This window comes from Gymnogyps californianus, chromosome 4, assembly GCF_018139145.2.
Source record: "Gymnogyps californianus isolate 813 chromosome 4, ASM1813914v2, whole genome shotgun sequence".
In the NCBI taxonomy this organism is placed as follows: Eukaryota; Metazoa; Chordata; class Aves; order Accipitriformes; family Cathartidae; genus Gymnogyps; species Gymnogyps californianus.
Genome location: NC_059474.1, coordinates 59,349,521 through 59,364,251, shown reverse-complemented (window position 1 = coordinate 59,364,251; position 14,731 = coordinate 59,349,521). Strand labels below are relative to the sequence as shown.

Genomic DNA, 14,731 nt, shown 5'->3' with positions numbered 1-14,731 from the left:
TAGGGCACTACAAGAACTGCACTGCAACATTTATATTTCAACCCTGCAGCTTATTCAAAATCCACAGTATTTTTAACCCCTTCCTCAGTACAAATCAAAGTTTAAAAAAGTAACCAAGAGGTCTCTTCCAGCAATGCAGTAGTTTCAACATGAGTATGCATGTTCCGGTGATCTTGAAGAAGCAGGAGCAATACAGCATTCATGTGGCTTTCCTTCAAAACTCACTTGCCTTATAGCACTGTTTAAAAAAAAAAAAACAAAAACAAAAAACCCAAGCAATCAAAAGTTTGGTTTCATGTGCCTGTTGTTCTTTGTGCCTTTATCATCCCTGATGATCTTTCATTTCCTGCCTCTGCTCAGGTTCCAAGAACAGTTGCCACTAAATTTAAGCAGCCAGACAAACACTACCAATGCCCAAAGTGACAGCTGTGATGAGAAGCTCATCGAGGCGACTGGCCACCAAGAACCTCTTTTATGAAGGCCCAGCTGGTCAAATCCACCACTGCAGCAGGGCTTCACCAGGGAGACCTTCCACCCAGGCTCCACTGAGCAAGTGCGCATCCTCTGCTTGACTTCTGCCCACTATTCCTTTGTGCTCTCTCACCCACTCTCTGCCCAAACTCTTCCTCCCCCCCCCCGACTCGGCACGTGCAGGTAGGGGAGAGAAGCCGTTATGCAGCCCCTGCAAGTCATGGATGATCACAGGGGGCAAAGTCCCTCTTCTCACATTGTATGTCACCGAGGTTATCTGACTCTCCACTGGGCAGCTGAGGATGCGGAGCTCCGGGTATCTAGGGAAGCACCTGGATTTGCATCCGTATCAGTTTTACAAGCCATAAAAATAGATGCTGAAAACACTGACATTTAAAATAGGGTGAAATTAAGCCTCGCCCTCCTCTATCCAAAAGCATGATTTCAGTAACAGTGAGCCCTCACTGCAGAGAGGCAACACCAGCAAGTGCTGAGGAGACGAGAAGGATGAACACCAGCTGACATCTTCTGCCTGCCGTGTCTTCTGGGGACTACTCTGAAAGTACAGATAATCCTTGCTTTTCAAAGCAAGTAGACTTCCAAGCAAGCATAGACAGGCCTAAAAACAAGACAATTATGCAGGCCAAGTGCATTGTTAGGTGGAACACCAAGAATTGTGTCTTATTATTTTATCAAACCTTCTTCTCCTTCCCTTCCTACAAAGGGAAGCAGATCTAAAATCTCCTCTGAGTCTGAGGTTTTACAGTATTGGAAATCTTGCATCTTCATCCGGTTTCAATAAAGTCTAGTTGTCTGAAAGTTGCTGTTCTTCCCAACATACTTTATTTTCAGAACGGAAGATGGGATGCAACACCTTGAAAGAAGTTTGCAAATCAAAGAGGGGTAAGACTTTGAGAGGGAGGGATTATAGCGTGAAAATGTATTTGTGCTTTAGCAAAAGCAAAAGCAAGCCTACACTCGAGAGCTGTGCCATCTGTTACCCAGCAACAGTCTTGGTCAGAAGATTAATTTGTCAACACAGACAGGATTTTTAACTTGTCCCACAGAACGGATCTTTGCTCTTGTGCTGTGCCTTCTGGGACAGGCATCCTGACCTGGGAAATGTTGCAAAATTTTACTTTAAGGGTAACAAGAGTCACTTTGCATTCAAAAATACACTTATAGTATATCTCATTAGATAAGAAAATGGGCTTGCTGCATCTTTTCCTACAAAGGTCTTAGAAAGAGCTTATCTTTATGCACGCAGCTGCTTTCATATCTCTCTCAAAAAACCCGCTCAAACTCATCTCTAGGAATAACACTAATTCTTCAAATTGCCAGCCAAGAAAAAGCTTGTTTAAATTTCAGCTAAAATGAGATAAGAGAGATAAGGATGCAAAGTCAGATGAGTGCACTTACAGGTTTACCAAAGTTAGAGCCAACTCTTGCTTTTCTCTTACAGACCTTTTCAGATTCAAAGCACTGGGCAGGTTGTAGCACACAGGAAAAAGATGTTGTAACTCAGAAAACAGAACGGCTTGTCAACATTTTCATTTAGAATGGACACTTCTATTTACAATATAAATAACCCTACTCCCCCAACACAGTAAAAGCAGGTTTTTTATACACCTACAAGGATGCACTTCTGTTAATTTTTATGAGTATCATTTTCCCAGGCTTTTCTTTACTCAGCTGTGCAGATTTCAAATGCCTTAAGGCATTTACAGCTTGGCTAATAAAGAAGAGAGTGCTTGTGAAATTTGATTGACTCAGGGCTTAGAATTAGTATCTGACAGATGCGTGCAAAAAGGTCAGTCAGAATTATCAGCAGTGGAGAAATTCCCAGCGATGGCTCTCACCTGGCTTTTCAGCAAGTTTTTTAGCAGGTAACAACACTGCAGATCCACTCCATCAAACAGACCTTGGAAAGGGAACCAGCTGTGCAGCTGCTGAAATGTGCCGGGCAGCGAAAGCTGGCTCTTCTCCACAGCATCCCTTCTATTCCCCACTTAGCCACCTCTCCAGCAAATCATTTCCATCTCTATCCCGCTAGGTGCGTTTCCCACCTTGTCCCCTCTCAGACCTCCCTAGGGTCTGACCACAAGCAATGAGGAACCCCGATACCCTGCAAAATCAAAGCAGCCATCGCCCCTGTTCCACTGTCCCACCTTTTTTTTTTTCCTGTCCCTAAAAACTTAACTGCACTATTCCTATGTAGTAGTAGTGAAATTTTGCTCGCTCTCAAAGAGCATTTCTCCACAGCCAGGAATTTCTGCTACCCAAACACCATCATCCCAAAAGCAGAATGTTTCTTGGCAATGCAGACTGTTAGCTATAGATCCAGAGCCACCTGCACCAGCCTCCGGCCAGCTGTGTAGGCCCACCTTTGAGACTGGCAGAGCTGTGGGCAGAGCCCTTCCCCTTTCGTTTGCTCTCAAACACTCCCCCGGTCACCTTGGCACAGAGGACGCTGTCCCAGCAAGAAAATGCAGACCAAGAAAAACTGCACTTGACTTCAGCCAGACATGGAGGATTCATTCCATTTGCCCACCCATACTGAGCAAACAGACTTTTTAATTAAATAATTAATTACTATTTGGAGGGGCAGGAAAATGTTAGGGATCAAATCTAAGGCAACAGAGGACAGTAATAGAGAGTAGGCACCTAGTCTTATGTCCATGTCTGGCTTAGTCCCAGTATAATTTAGAGCAAATCAAGGTGTGAGTATCTGAATGTTGCACTATTAGAGAGGTTTCTCCTTTTTTTCCTGTGTCATGGTTTAACCCCAGCCAGCAACTAAGCACCACGCAGCCACTTCCCCCTCCCCCCTCCTAGTGGGATGGGGAGGAGGGGGAAAAAAAAAAAAAAAAAAAAAGGTAAAGCTTGTGGGTTGAGATAAGAACAGTTTAATAACTAAAGTAAAATAAAATATACTACTACTACTACTACTAATATAATAATTGTAATGAAAAGGAATATAACAAAAAAAAGAGAAATAACACCCAAGAAAAGACAAGTGATGCACAATGCAATTGCTCACCACCTGCTGACCGATGCCAGAGCAGCGAGCCGCCCCTCCCAGCCAACTCCCCCCTGTTTATATACTGGGCATGATGTTCTACGGTATGGAATATCCCTTTGGCTAGTTCAGGTCAGCTGTCCTGGCTATGCTCCCTCCCAGCTTCTTGCACACCTGCTTGCTGGCAGAGCATGGGAAACTGAAAAATCCCTGGCTTAAGATAAGCGCTACTTAGCAACAACTAAAACATCAGTGAGTTATCAACATTATTCTCACACTAAATCCAAAACACAGCACTGTACCAGCTCCTAGGAAGAAAATTAACTCTATCCCAGCTGAAACCAGGACATCCTGCCACGATATTTCTAGGAATGATTTGTCTATATAATTATTTTAACATAGCAGACCATAAAAAGATGTTTTTATAAACATCTCCATATCTCTGTTCCTTCATTGGTTTTTTGTGTGTGTTTTTTTTTTTTTTTTTAAAAAGGTCTGCAGTTAGACCAGCCCAAACACTTAGGAACCAGTGTTTTGTGCAGGCAGCTGTAAACAGGTACTTTTCCAAAGGGAAAACACAAATTTCTTTTGATTGCTTAAAAAAAAAAAAAAAAAAAAAGAAAAAACAAGGAACAGAAGAACTGACAGATTAGATCAAATCAAAAGCCTTTCTCTGTTAGCGGTTGGTATTAGTATGCAGATACAATGATTTAGATCCCTTATAACAGATAGTTATAAAGTAATTCCCCAAAGGAACTTAGTATTTAGTTTATATTCCAGCTTTATATGCTGTTGCATTCCTGTGGATGCTCAAATTACTTGCAAAATACATTTTTAGCCTTGTTAGAAAGTAACCAAAGAAAACAAAGGCATAAACAGCCAAGTAGACAGAGAAGGCTAATCCTTTCCCTTTCCATAGCTTCTGATGAATAACATTAAAAAAATTTCTAGGGCAGATACTATAAGAACATCCATAGCCAGTAACAAACAGCAAACTTAAGATCACAATTTAATAGAAACTTCAACAGGTTTTGTCAGAAACTGTAGAGCTGCCATTTAATAGATCCTGGCAGCAGGAAAATGTAAAATAAATTTTTACAAAAAGCAAAGAAAGTAAACATTTCTAAGCAACAAGATCAAAGGGGCCACTACAAACGTATCGGTACAAATTTAAGACCTTTCAGCCTTTATGCACGCTTCACAGAACAGTTGCAACAAGCTGGGTTTAGCAACACTGTCGTAGCAACAGCAACACTTTACTTGAGAAGACAATTTTGTTCAAAGTCCGTTATCAGAGGTCTACATAAATATTTTTAAATAAAATTAAAACCATGAAATTCATCTAAGTAGGCAAGCTTACAACCATCTATTTCTTTTCTTGGAAAAGAGCTTTGCTGGGAGAAGCAGCTTCAACAGTGTTCCAGCTAAAAGGGTAGCTATAAGCAGAGACGCCTAGAAAATCCAACCGCTGTTCTGGCATGAAACACAGCCGTGCTGTTGAGCGTGCAGAGGCCTCGTTAACCCAAGAGTTCAGCAAAGGTCCTGATGAGCATGTATGTCCTGGCACTTTATGACTTTTGTCTATGTATCTATCACTCTCAAATACTTGTGGACAGAGGTCTCAAACATTGCTACCACCCACAGAGACACCCCAGAGTGTTGTCAGATGTCGAGAAAAAAACATTTTTTCTTTATTTTCTATTTTTCTTTTGGAAGTCTATTTTCTCCCATTGCTGTTTGAGAAGCTATTTTAATCTAAAAACATCAAATGGCTGTGGCTTTGCTGATGCTGCCCACTTCCACGTTTCAGCTGTTGACATTAGTGTTTTAAAAACACACCTTAGCTGAAATAGTGACTCAGTGAACTCATTTGCAACATTCCTTACCGAATCCAGCATAGTCTGATTTTCACCTTCTTCCTGTAGGAGTAAAAGTACAAAGCACACAGACAGCAATGATATTTGGAAAATAACAACCAATATTGGCTGCAATACACTGAGCTATCACTCTGCCCTTCAGTCTTTACTCTGTACAACAGGCCTGTACATGTATACCTTTCTATAGAGCAGGCAAAGCAAACAGAAAAACTAAAGATTTGCTGTAGAGGTTTCAGTGGCTTTTTCTAAAGCTTATCATCATGACAAAAGCATTTAAAATCAGTAGAAGATGATGAAAGGCTCTGTATGCCCCGGATGGTCCAGCACCTGTGTTCTGATGCACCTGCTGTGCCTCCCGGAAGGGTTAGTAAATCTGCATGTTAGCTGCTCACTTTTCAGCCCAAAGCCTTTGAACTCCAGCCAATTAGGAGTTGTTCTACTTCCTCTTCCTCTATTAATTCACTCAGGACATGTATTCGAAAGACTGATGCAACAGACAGGGCAAGAACCTGCATTCTCTAAATGCAGGGGTTACCGAGTATTTTTAGGAACCCCTTTTAATGCTAAAGCAAACAAGAATTTAATGCCACGCAGAACAAGCAACGAATAGTCAAAAGCTGCTGCTCTTTTTCTCCTCAGGCCCATAGTAACATCAATATATATTGGATGTAGTCATCTGGTCTTCCAACACAAGCAGATTGCTATAATGCAATGATTATAAGGCAGAACCTCTTACCCAGGTCCGTACTTTGGGATACATTTAAATGAAGCTGCCACTGATGAACGAGACTCCTGCGGACAGCAGAACCTCTAGCCTGCAACACCGACAAAAGCCTGTTTAATGCTGGCAAGTTTTCTCTAAGCTATCTCCAATAAATCCTCTCACCTTGTTCATTAATCAAGTGAAGTTCGCAGTTAAAGCCCAGTTTTGTCCCCAGAATTGCTCCTAATTGAATGGAAGCATATCATTTGGGGAAAGCATTACTAAAAGAAAACTCTAAAATAAGGTAAATAAATCCTGCAGAGTGCTCTATGTCAGGTTGCTGTGTTTATAGCCTGCACTCCAGAACAAGCCACAACACTGACCTAGAAAATGAATGGTCTGTGGTCACTCTATTCACTCCACCCCCAACATGCACCCAAATTCATACAGGAATTCTATGTAAAGTCCAATTTCAAATAACTTACTACAATTATTATGGGTTTGACATACTCATTGTTAATGCTTTACTACTCAGAGCAAGCAGTGGAACATACAAACTTCTCACATTCAAAGGACCTGAAAACTGTTTAGTTCTTAATCTTGGAATTTTAACACAGCATCACTGGCAAATTAAAGTTACTCCTTCCCTCTGTTATGTAAATGTGCATATGCAAAGAGATTTCCTACCAGGAAAATATTCTACCACTATGTTTTGATATTAAGAATCAAAGAATATCAAGTTTGTCTTATTTTCTAAAGCATTATGTATATGCAGTTTGTGCAGAAAAAAAAAACAGGTCGGGGGGAAGCCAACAGGTATTCTAACATGTTGCATCCAATTTCTCTTGGAAACAGCAAAGAAATTCATCCTTAAAACACTAACACAGAGGGACACCAACTAAACAATTTACTGGAAAGCTATTAATTGTAAAGTGAAAAAGTATATAAAATTAAATTAAAAATTACACTTAGCCCTTAAAAATTATGGATCCTGTTTCTCCCTTTTATCAACTTTGATCTGAAGAAGATGTAGAGTACATGTTGTATCAGCAGCTGCAAAAACTCCTTGCTCTGAAGGAATCTAAAGTGTCTTCACTGCACTTCTATCTTTGTAAACTGATTAGCAAGGCAGCTCCATGTTATATATCTCATTGATTAGCACTTTTGAATTTCCAAGTGACCTAATATTTTCCAGGTGAATTTTCTCAGTTAATCACAGGCAATTCAAAGCCTTACTAACTCTGCCAACAGAAAAAGAGGGGAAAACCCCCATCATCAACATCCCACTTCAGGTTAGGACTATCATGCAGAGTTATGGATGATCTGGATTTTTGTTTTGCTTCGGTAGTGTGGTTTCCTATAGCAACAAGACACATAATCATGCTGCATGTCTATATACCGAAGTCAGTTTCCACTAAGATTTAAGATTATTTAATTACACAGCTACCAGCCACTCACAGTCAGAAACAGTTAACAAGTGCTCAAAGATCCAATAGCCTACATTCCCTCTACTAGGATGCATAAAACATTAGTGCATTAGAGATGTTAATTTTAAATTAAATATGATTACAGAGAGGTTACTCAAAACTGACATCTAACATCTGCTCATTCCTGGCAGCAAGCCTGCCACTCCGTACCACCAAAACAACGGGGAGGAGCAATGCTGTTAAGGAGCAAGGGCGAGCTGTTCCACCTCAGTGTGTTTACCCAGTACCCTTCTAACAACAATTAATTTGTATGTAGAATAGTTTTAACATGTTATTCTGTGCATACAGACAAAAGCATCCCCAACCAAACAAAAAAATACTTTCCGCCTGTTTATCTCTAACAATGTGGAAAGACTGTCATCTTCCATAAAGGTCTTCAGTAGCTTTACCTCCAGAGCAAGCACTGGAGCATTGCAAATATTGCTGTTCAGAGCCTGTGCTCACTCACGAAGCCTGAATGCTGGCAAGGTAAGAGCACTGTGGGCACCATATTCAAAGACATGTTATTTAGTGCCTTTCTTGGAACAATCAAGTTATAACAAAGGTGTTTTCAGAAGCCTGGAAAAGATGTGCAATCTACAGTGAGAAACCACTGTTCTGTAGGAAAATGGCTTTATAAACTGCTTAATGTATACGCAGGTACCTCCTCTTCATCTTTGATGCACTTTTCAGTCGTTTTTCCTGCAGTCCTATTGCAAGCTCTTCCCAATCCAATCTGCCCTCAGCCAGGGACAGCACAGACTGTTCCAGGAGTCTATTATAGGAGTGTACCTTTCTTATCTCAGTAAAGGTACCAATTTTAACATCCATAAGAGCGAAAGAACCACGCTGACGTATTCTCTGCCATTTTACAGTGCAGCAATTTTCTTCCTGCTGGCAATGTAAGCGGGTGAGCTGGAAGTTAGACCAGGTGGTAATTCTGGTTCTGACTGACCGTGCAGACTTGGCAAAGTCATTCACGTCCACATTTTCAGACAGGGACTAACCTCAAAGTGTTTCACACTTGACGTGTTTAAGCCTGGCATCAAGCACCCAAAAGTTACCACAGACTTTAACCTCAGTCACATCTGCCTTCCAACTGAGCGCCCCAAATCTGTGTGCACATCATAAAATGTTGGGTTTTTCAGTCTCTAAACTTCAGCTTTACAGTTGAAATATAGCTGTAAGACTTTCAGCAGACCATAACTTGCCATAACCTATAATGCACATCCACTTCCACGTGAGGATGAGATTTAAGGACACCTGTCTCGTGGGTGTTGATCTAGCACAGAGTGAGTTGTAGCCGTCAGAACTGGAGATTTCCATATGGTCACTTACAGGTATTTGTAATACATTCATCACCTACAATGTTTATGTTTCATTAGAGCATGTAGAGCTCATGGGATGAAGAGATTCAGTTGAAAGCATACATTTGTGCATCATGTTTTTATATTGGTGAGACATAACAGTGCAATATCCTCCTTAAAGTTGTAGTGATGTCCTCTTCTAAAACCTTTTCTTTACTCTCAAAATGTGTGTACATGGAAAAAATACTAACCTCAGTGTTCCTCTAAGATATTTTAAGAGCTTTCTCCAGAAAACAAAATCAATCTGATTTTGTACTACAGATCATTACAGTTGTCCAGATTTACATCTCCATTAATGGATACCCTCCACTGATAATACTCCGTATATTCAGCTTTGCAGGAAAGTCTAATTGTTTTCTGCGTATGTGAGAAAGCATATGGAAAACAGACATGACAACATTCCTGGGTTTTTATGAGAAGTAATCAGCCACGTTCAGGTTTTTGGTAATAATATTACTCAAACTACAAATATTGATGTTCAAGATTTACTTTTTCAAAAGGATAAAGCAGATAAAGTACTCAATACATAGCTAACGGCTAGCTGGGGGGAACTGCAGGATGCAAAACAATGAAAGGTCTAGTCATAAATGCCTATCACAAACAAAATGTTGGTGAATTTAGAGGAGAAACCAGAGAGCAGAGGAGAAATGGCATACAGATCCACTGGTACCCCTCAGCATGGCTGAGAGTGACAGAGCACCACTAACAATATCTGAATTAATTTTTTTTTTTCCCTCCCCACATTTAGAATGCCATGAATAAAACTTACTTTTTTAGTTAAGGTTGAAAGCTCAACAGCCAACGGGTACACAAATTAATTTGTTCAGGTAGTGCCCAAATACGACATCCTATATATACGTAAATTAAAGTTCATGTAAACAACCACACACAAAAAAAAAAAAAAAAAATCAAACCATGTCTTTGCAGTAATAAAAACTGAATATAATCAAATATCTGATTTGATCAGCTAAACAACACATGAGGATAGCAAGAACTCTGATTGTTGTTAGTTTTTACCTTCCCACATTTTTATTGGAAAAAGAATTGCATAAGAAGTGTCACAATACATTAGTACTGTTTATATATTTCCAATACACATGCAGCCAAGACTGTAACCTTATTTAAACTGCCTCAACACCATTTCAGCTCAGGGATCTCACAAGCAACCAAACAAAGCACAGAAAGGCAGGGACACTTATTTCCACAAAAACGTACTAGTTTGGGGGAGGCAGAACAGAGAAACGCGTGAGTAACACTGCACATTAGAAAGGAGCCAAGCAGCACCCAAGCAGCAGAACTACTGCTCAATTCCCTGGTCTCTGCAGCACGCACTGGGATGTTATGTTGCAGGGTCCAGGTCTTCTGCACAAGTAAATAACCTACTGTTCTCACCAGAAAATACAACTCTGCCATCTAAACACAAGCCTAGATTCCAGGGAGAAGTTTTGTTAGTGCTGGCTGTCAAACAAGACAAACTCTCTGAATTCTTTGTTTGTTTAGCCCTGTATATATTTTGACACAGAGTATTTCCATACGTCACTGTTTACTGAACCTTTATATTGGTAATTGGATCATACGCAAAGGAGAAGAGGAAGAACCTTAGGTTTTTTGTTTGTTTTTGGTTTGGGTTTTTTTTGCTATCCTGGTCAGTTATTAAATATAGCTAGGCAATCAAAACAGCTACAGTACAGATCAGAAAACATGCCCCGAGATATTAAGGATGGAATGGACCAGTGAGGTTGATCCTATCTGATGTGCTGCACAACACTGCATGGCAATTTCTCCACAAAGCTCAGCCTAAGCTGAAACACCTTCCCCTCCCCTTCCTCCCCGCCCCCCCCCCAAGCATCTTTGCCTCAATTCAAGAGATTTTAATAGAGGGATGTTGTAGATTCTCCATAAATCAGAGATGACAATTATAAACTAGCATAGTCAAAAAAACCCAGGCGCTATGTTTCTCTTTAATGGGTTGAGCCCCATAATCTCCGTAGAGTTTAACCTGCTTAGATTAACAGCTGTCTAGCCTCAGAAATGTCTCTCCTTTGTAGGTAGCTGTAAACTACAAGAAGCTACTTAGATTGAAAGTCTTCAGTTTTTTGTTGTAGAATATTTTTTCCACTCTGGAAACAATTCTTGTAGCTTCTTTAAAGAAAACTCAAACTTTCCATTTTCCAGCATTCAGAATTCCAGACACACTAACATTATACGGGAGAATAATACTCCTACCTCACGGTTCCCTCCCCATACTCATCTGCCCAAAAATCTTTTGACTACAACCTCACGATGGGATTCAAATCCAGCCATCATAACCTCCATGCCCCTTTCAGAACAGCTGCTTTACAGAACGTACTCTGTCATTTACACTCTTTGTTTCCAGATGGAGGACCTTATTTTTTCTGTCCTGTATTTTTTTTTTTTTTAAACATATTCAAATGACATCACTGGGTGAAAGCAAGATACAGAAGAAAGTTTCCAATGCCTTCCAGCTTACTGGAAAACCTTGCACTTGTTACTGCACCTCAATTCCTCATATCTGGAAATAGAGGTATCTTAAGATAGAAATAATGACGCTTACCTTAACTTCTACCAGCCTTTACGTGTTATAAGGGATGAAAAGGAATCAACTTCAGCAAGCACTCAGAGTTACCCACCGCTGACCTCTTCACTAATCAGCAAAGCAACTGGTAAACCATATTGTTTAGGTAATCTGTACATTCTACCAATAATTGTATTTTGCTCTAGATGCTTAGGATATTCAAACATCAGCAAGTAAGAGCTCTTAAATAGCCACCCCAAACATGTGGCATCACTGCATTCACAGTTAATTTTGTGCTCTCACTTTATTGACACCTTATATATGAATTAAAGACAAGTACATTTTAGTAGGTATTACTAATCGGTATGTTGGTAGCTCAGGTAGGTCTTACTTGTTCCTACCTCTGGTTTGTCAAACTTTACGATTTAAAATGGATTACTGTACCTTTCACAGTGCCAGAGAGGCTCCTTGTACAAAAAGGAGAAAGACAGTTTTCAAGTGAATTCAAGAATATAAATTAAAGATGAACTGCAATAGAGACAACAGCAAAAAGTTTCATACAGCACAAGCATAATGAGTGCTTAAGGATTCCCTGCAATCAGAAGAAACTGCTTATTTTTTTTCTTCTTATGGTCAGGCTAGCCTGGCATCTCGTACCTCCGTTACATTACGCGTGACTACCTATTTCCTTACAAAATTGCATACCAGTCAGAACCCAGCCTTTGTCAAATGGTGAGTAGCTGAATTCCTTTCCTTTCTGTTTTGAAATCCCAAGCTGTCAACCACAGGCAATTTCCAAGGCAATCAGTAAAAAGTCTCTAGCATCATCATTTTTAAAAAAATCCTCACTTTTGTTTCATAATTAATGTCCTACAAGTAAGAGCAGAGCATTCACATGTAGGTGAAATGGAGTCAGAAGTTTCTAAGAAAATCATCTACTGTCTTTAAGAGCTTAGGGACTCAATTTTTTTTCCCAAGGAAAGGGAGGCAATGTCAAAAGCTAAGTGTTATCTCTAGAAGATTAAAGCAACAAATCAAGGAATACTTATTATCCAGACTTTCATGTTAACTGGCAAAGGTAAATGACAGGTCACTCTGTAGAGACTCATACTCCTATTCTGCCTACAGCCAAGATAAGCACCCCAAGCCCTGAGCTATGGGAAAGTGACATCAGAGGTACCATCATGACCTTCAACTAGCTATGTCATATATATATATCCTTCCTGTCCTTGGCCTAAATTAGAAAAGCCTGAAAACCAGGTGGATTGTGGTCAGCGAACTCCCCAGTTCATTTCAAAATTCTCTTCTGGTAAGGAACAGCAATATTTTTTTGGGTTGATCCAACTTGATCTATTTCTATTTTGCTGCCAGTGCTCATTATTTGCAGAACCTTGAAGTTTGCATTCCATCCTCACTATCTGGAATCACATCCTGAAGCCCACAGCAAGGAGACAATCCTGTGTGTTGTTTCAGGCCCACTAAGAATGAGGCAACCAGGGCAGAGCCGGCTGCACAGGGCTGCCGATCCTCGCCAGCCAGAAAGAGCAGCTGACTCCCAAGCAAGACTTCCTGAATTTCCAGTAGCTTTGTGTGGGAGTTTTTTAGATGAGAATAAAATTGAGCACTATCAAGAGAGGACTTGTAAGCAAGCTAAGAGCTTAGGAGTCTGGGGATGTGTTTTTATCCAGCTGAACATCTATTTTGGTAGTGATGGTAAGCAGCTCTCCCCCCACTCAGCCTCCCAGGTTTCCAAGGTGGTCTTCCAGCGCCTGCCACACCTGCAGAAGATCCTCACTTTTCTATCGTTCGTGTTACCTCCACAACGTATTGAACCATATAGCTTTTTCTTTGGTGTTGATAAATTGCACATTACACCGTATTTTCATTACACTTTCTGTAACTCCTGGACACATGGCACCCAGTTCTCAAAAACTAGCACAGTATTTATTCATACCAACCAGGAATACAAACACAGGCATTGAGACCACTTTCATGGAGCTCCCAAAGGGCTTTAGTAGTCTAAAGATAATTTTTTTTCTTCAAAGGAAGTCTCTTACACTCTTACCAGCATGCTGAACAGCTGCATATGGGGAGAGATCCATCACGTACCCCAGCACTCACCCAAATCCACCTGACCAAAGTCGTCAAAATAGTAACAAGTAAATTGACAAAAGGAAGAAAATAATCTAAACATAGAATTACAAAGATTTCCATTTGCCATCTGTTCTGTTTCTCCAGCACGCTGCTGCACTGAGCAAAAGATTGTCCTCCTCGCTGTTTATGAGATTAAAAACAAACAAAAAAACCTCTGGCTAATGAAGTTTTCTTCATTTCATAAAATCAACAACACAATTGTACCTCCATGTAAAGAGACACTGGAAGATAGGCTCGAACCCATGGTTTTAAGGGCACAGAACTGCCTGTGCCTAGCCAGAAAAGAGCCTTTGAAGCATGCACACATGCTGAGACATTGCTCTTCCTCCTGTCCCAGCCACCCACCACCTGAGACCACAGAATTTTGAACCCCCTCCAGTAGTATTTCTTAAGATGAATTATTCACTTTTTCCACTCATTGCGCAGGGTCATAAGGAAGCAACGCTTCTGTAAGAGAGTTGTCCTTACTCTTAGAGCTCCTGAACCTGCTAGCTAATTTCAATTCAGTCTTGAGAGATGGTAGAGGTCTCAAGGTTATGATGTTCTTGCATGTTGCATGGAAAAACTGGAGGCTGGATGGAAGAGAGAGATGCAAATTAACACCCCCAGGGAGGAAAAGGCAATGGCTTACCCACTCCCAGAGGCAGGCATGCAGACAGCCCTTGCATTACCAGCCAGGGACCCACCGACACTTCCCATTCCCAGCCCAACATGGCAAGTCCTGTGAGCAAGGACAAGGATGACCAGGGAAATATTTGTCAGACATCTGCTGAAAAACAGGCTCATTAGGTCTATGAGCTGTCTAACTATGACAGCTTGTCCTATGCAACCTATAATCACATCACTACAGGCTACCTAAATATAAACATCAAGAAAGGCTGTTAGGGGATCTTTAACTCGGCATCAGTTTTGCACATACCTCAAACTTACACAGAATAGAGAGTTCCCACAAGGCAACAATTTCCTGGTGTTCCAGAGCAATTCAACCCAAAACAAAGCAGATACTTCAGAGAAAGTGTGATAATCAACAACCTCTCCCATACTAATTTTAATAAGAAAGATCCCACTTCCTCATATTCCAAAGAGTGAATCCAAAACACTTGTAGGTTTAACAAAACATTCTGCAAAACCTAGTAGA

At 40.6% G+C, this 14,731-nt stretch overlaps 1 protein-coding gene across 2 annotated transcripts in view; it reads right to left on the bottom strand.

Annotated features, from left to right (window-relative positions):
* Positions 1-14,731, bottom strand: part of MCUB (mitochondrial calcium uniporter dominant negative subunit beta) — a 55,574-nt gene that overhangs the window by 15,007 nt on the left and 25,836 nt on the right. The window contains exons 1-2 of one of the 2 annotated variants that reach the window (XM_050895798.1): positions 7,037-7,107; positions 6,104-6,182 (exon numbers count right to left, since the gene is read on the bottom strand). The exons of the other annotated variant lie outside the window; for it this stretch is intronic. Of the exons in view, the coding sequence (XP_050751755.1) occupies positions 6,104-6,127 (24 nt within the window). The 5' untranslated portion in view covers positions 6,128-6,182; positions 7,037-7,107. Of the gene's footprint in view, positions 1-6,103; positions 6,183-7,036; positions 7,108-14,731 lie in introns of those variants that run through there. 2 annotated transcript variants of the gene reach the window in all.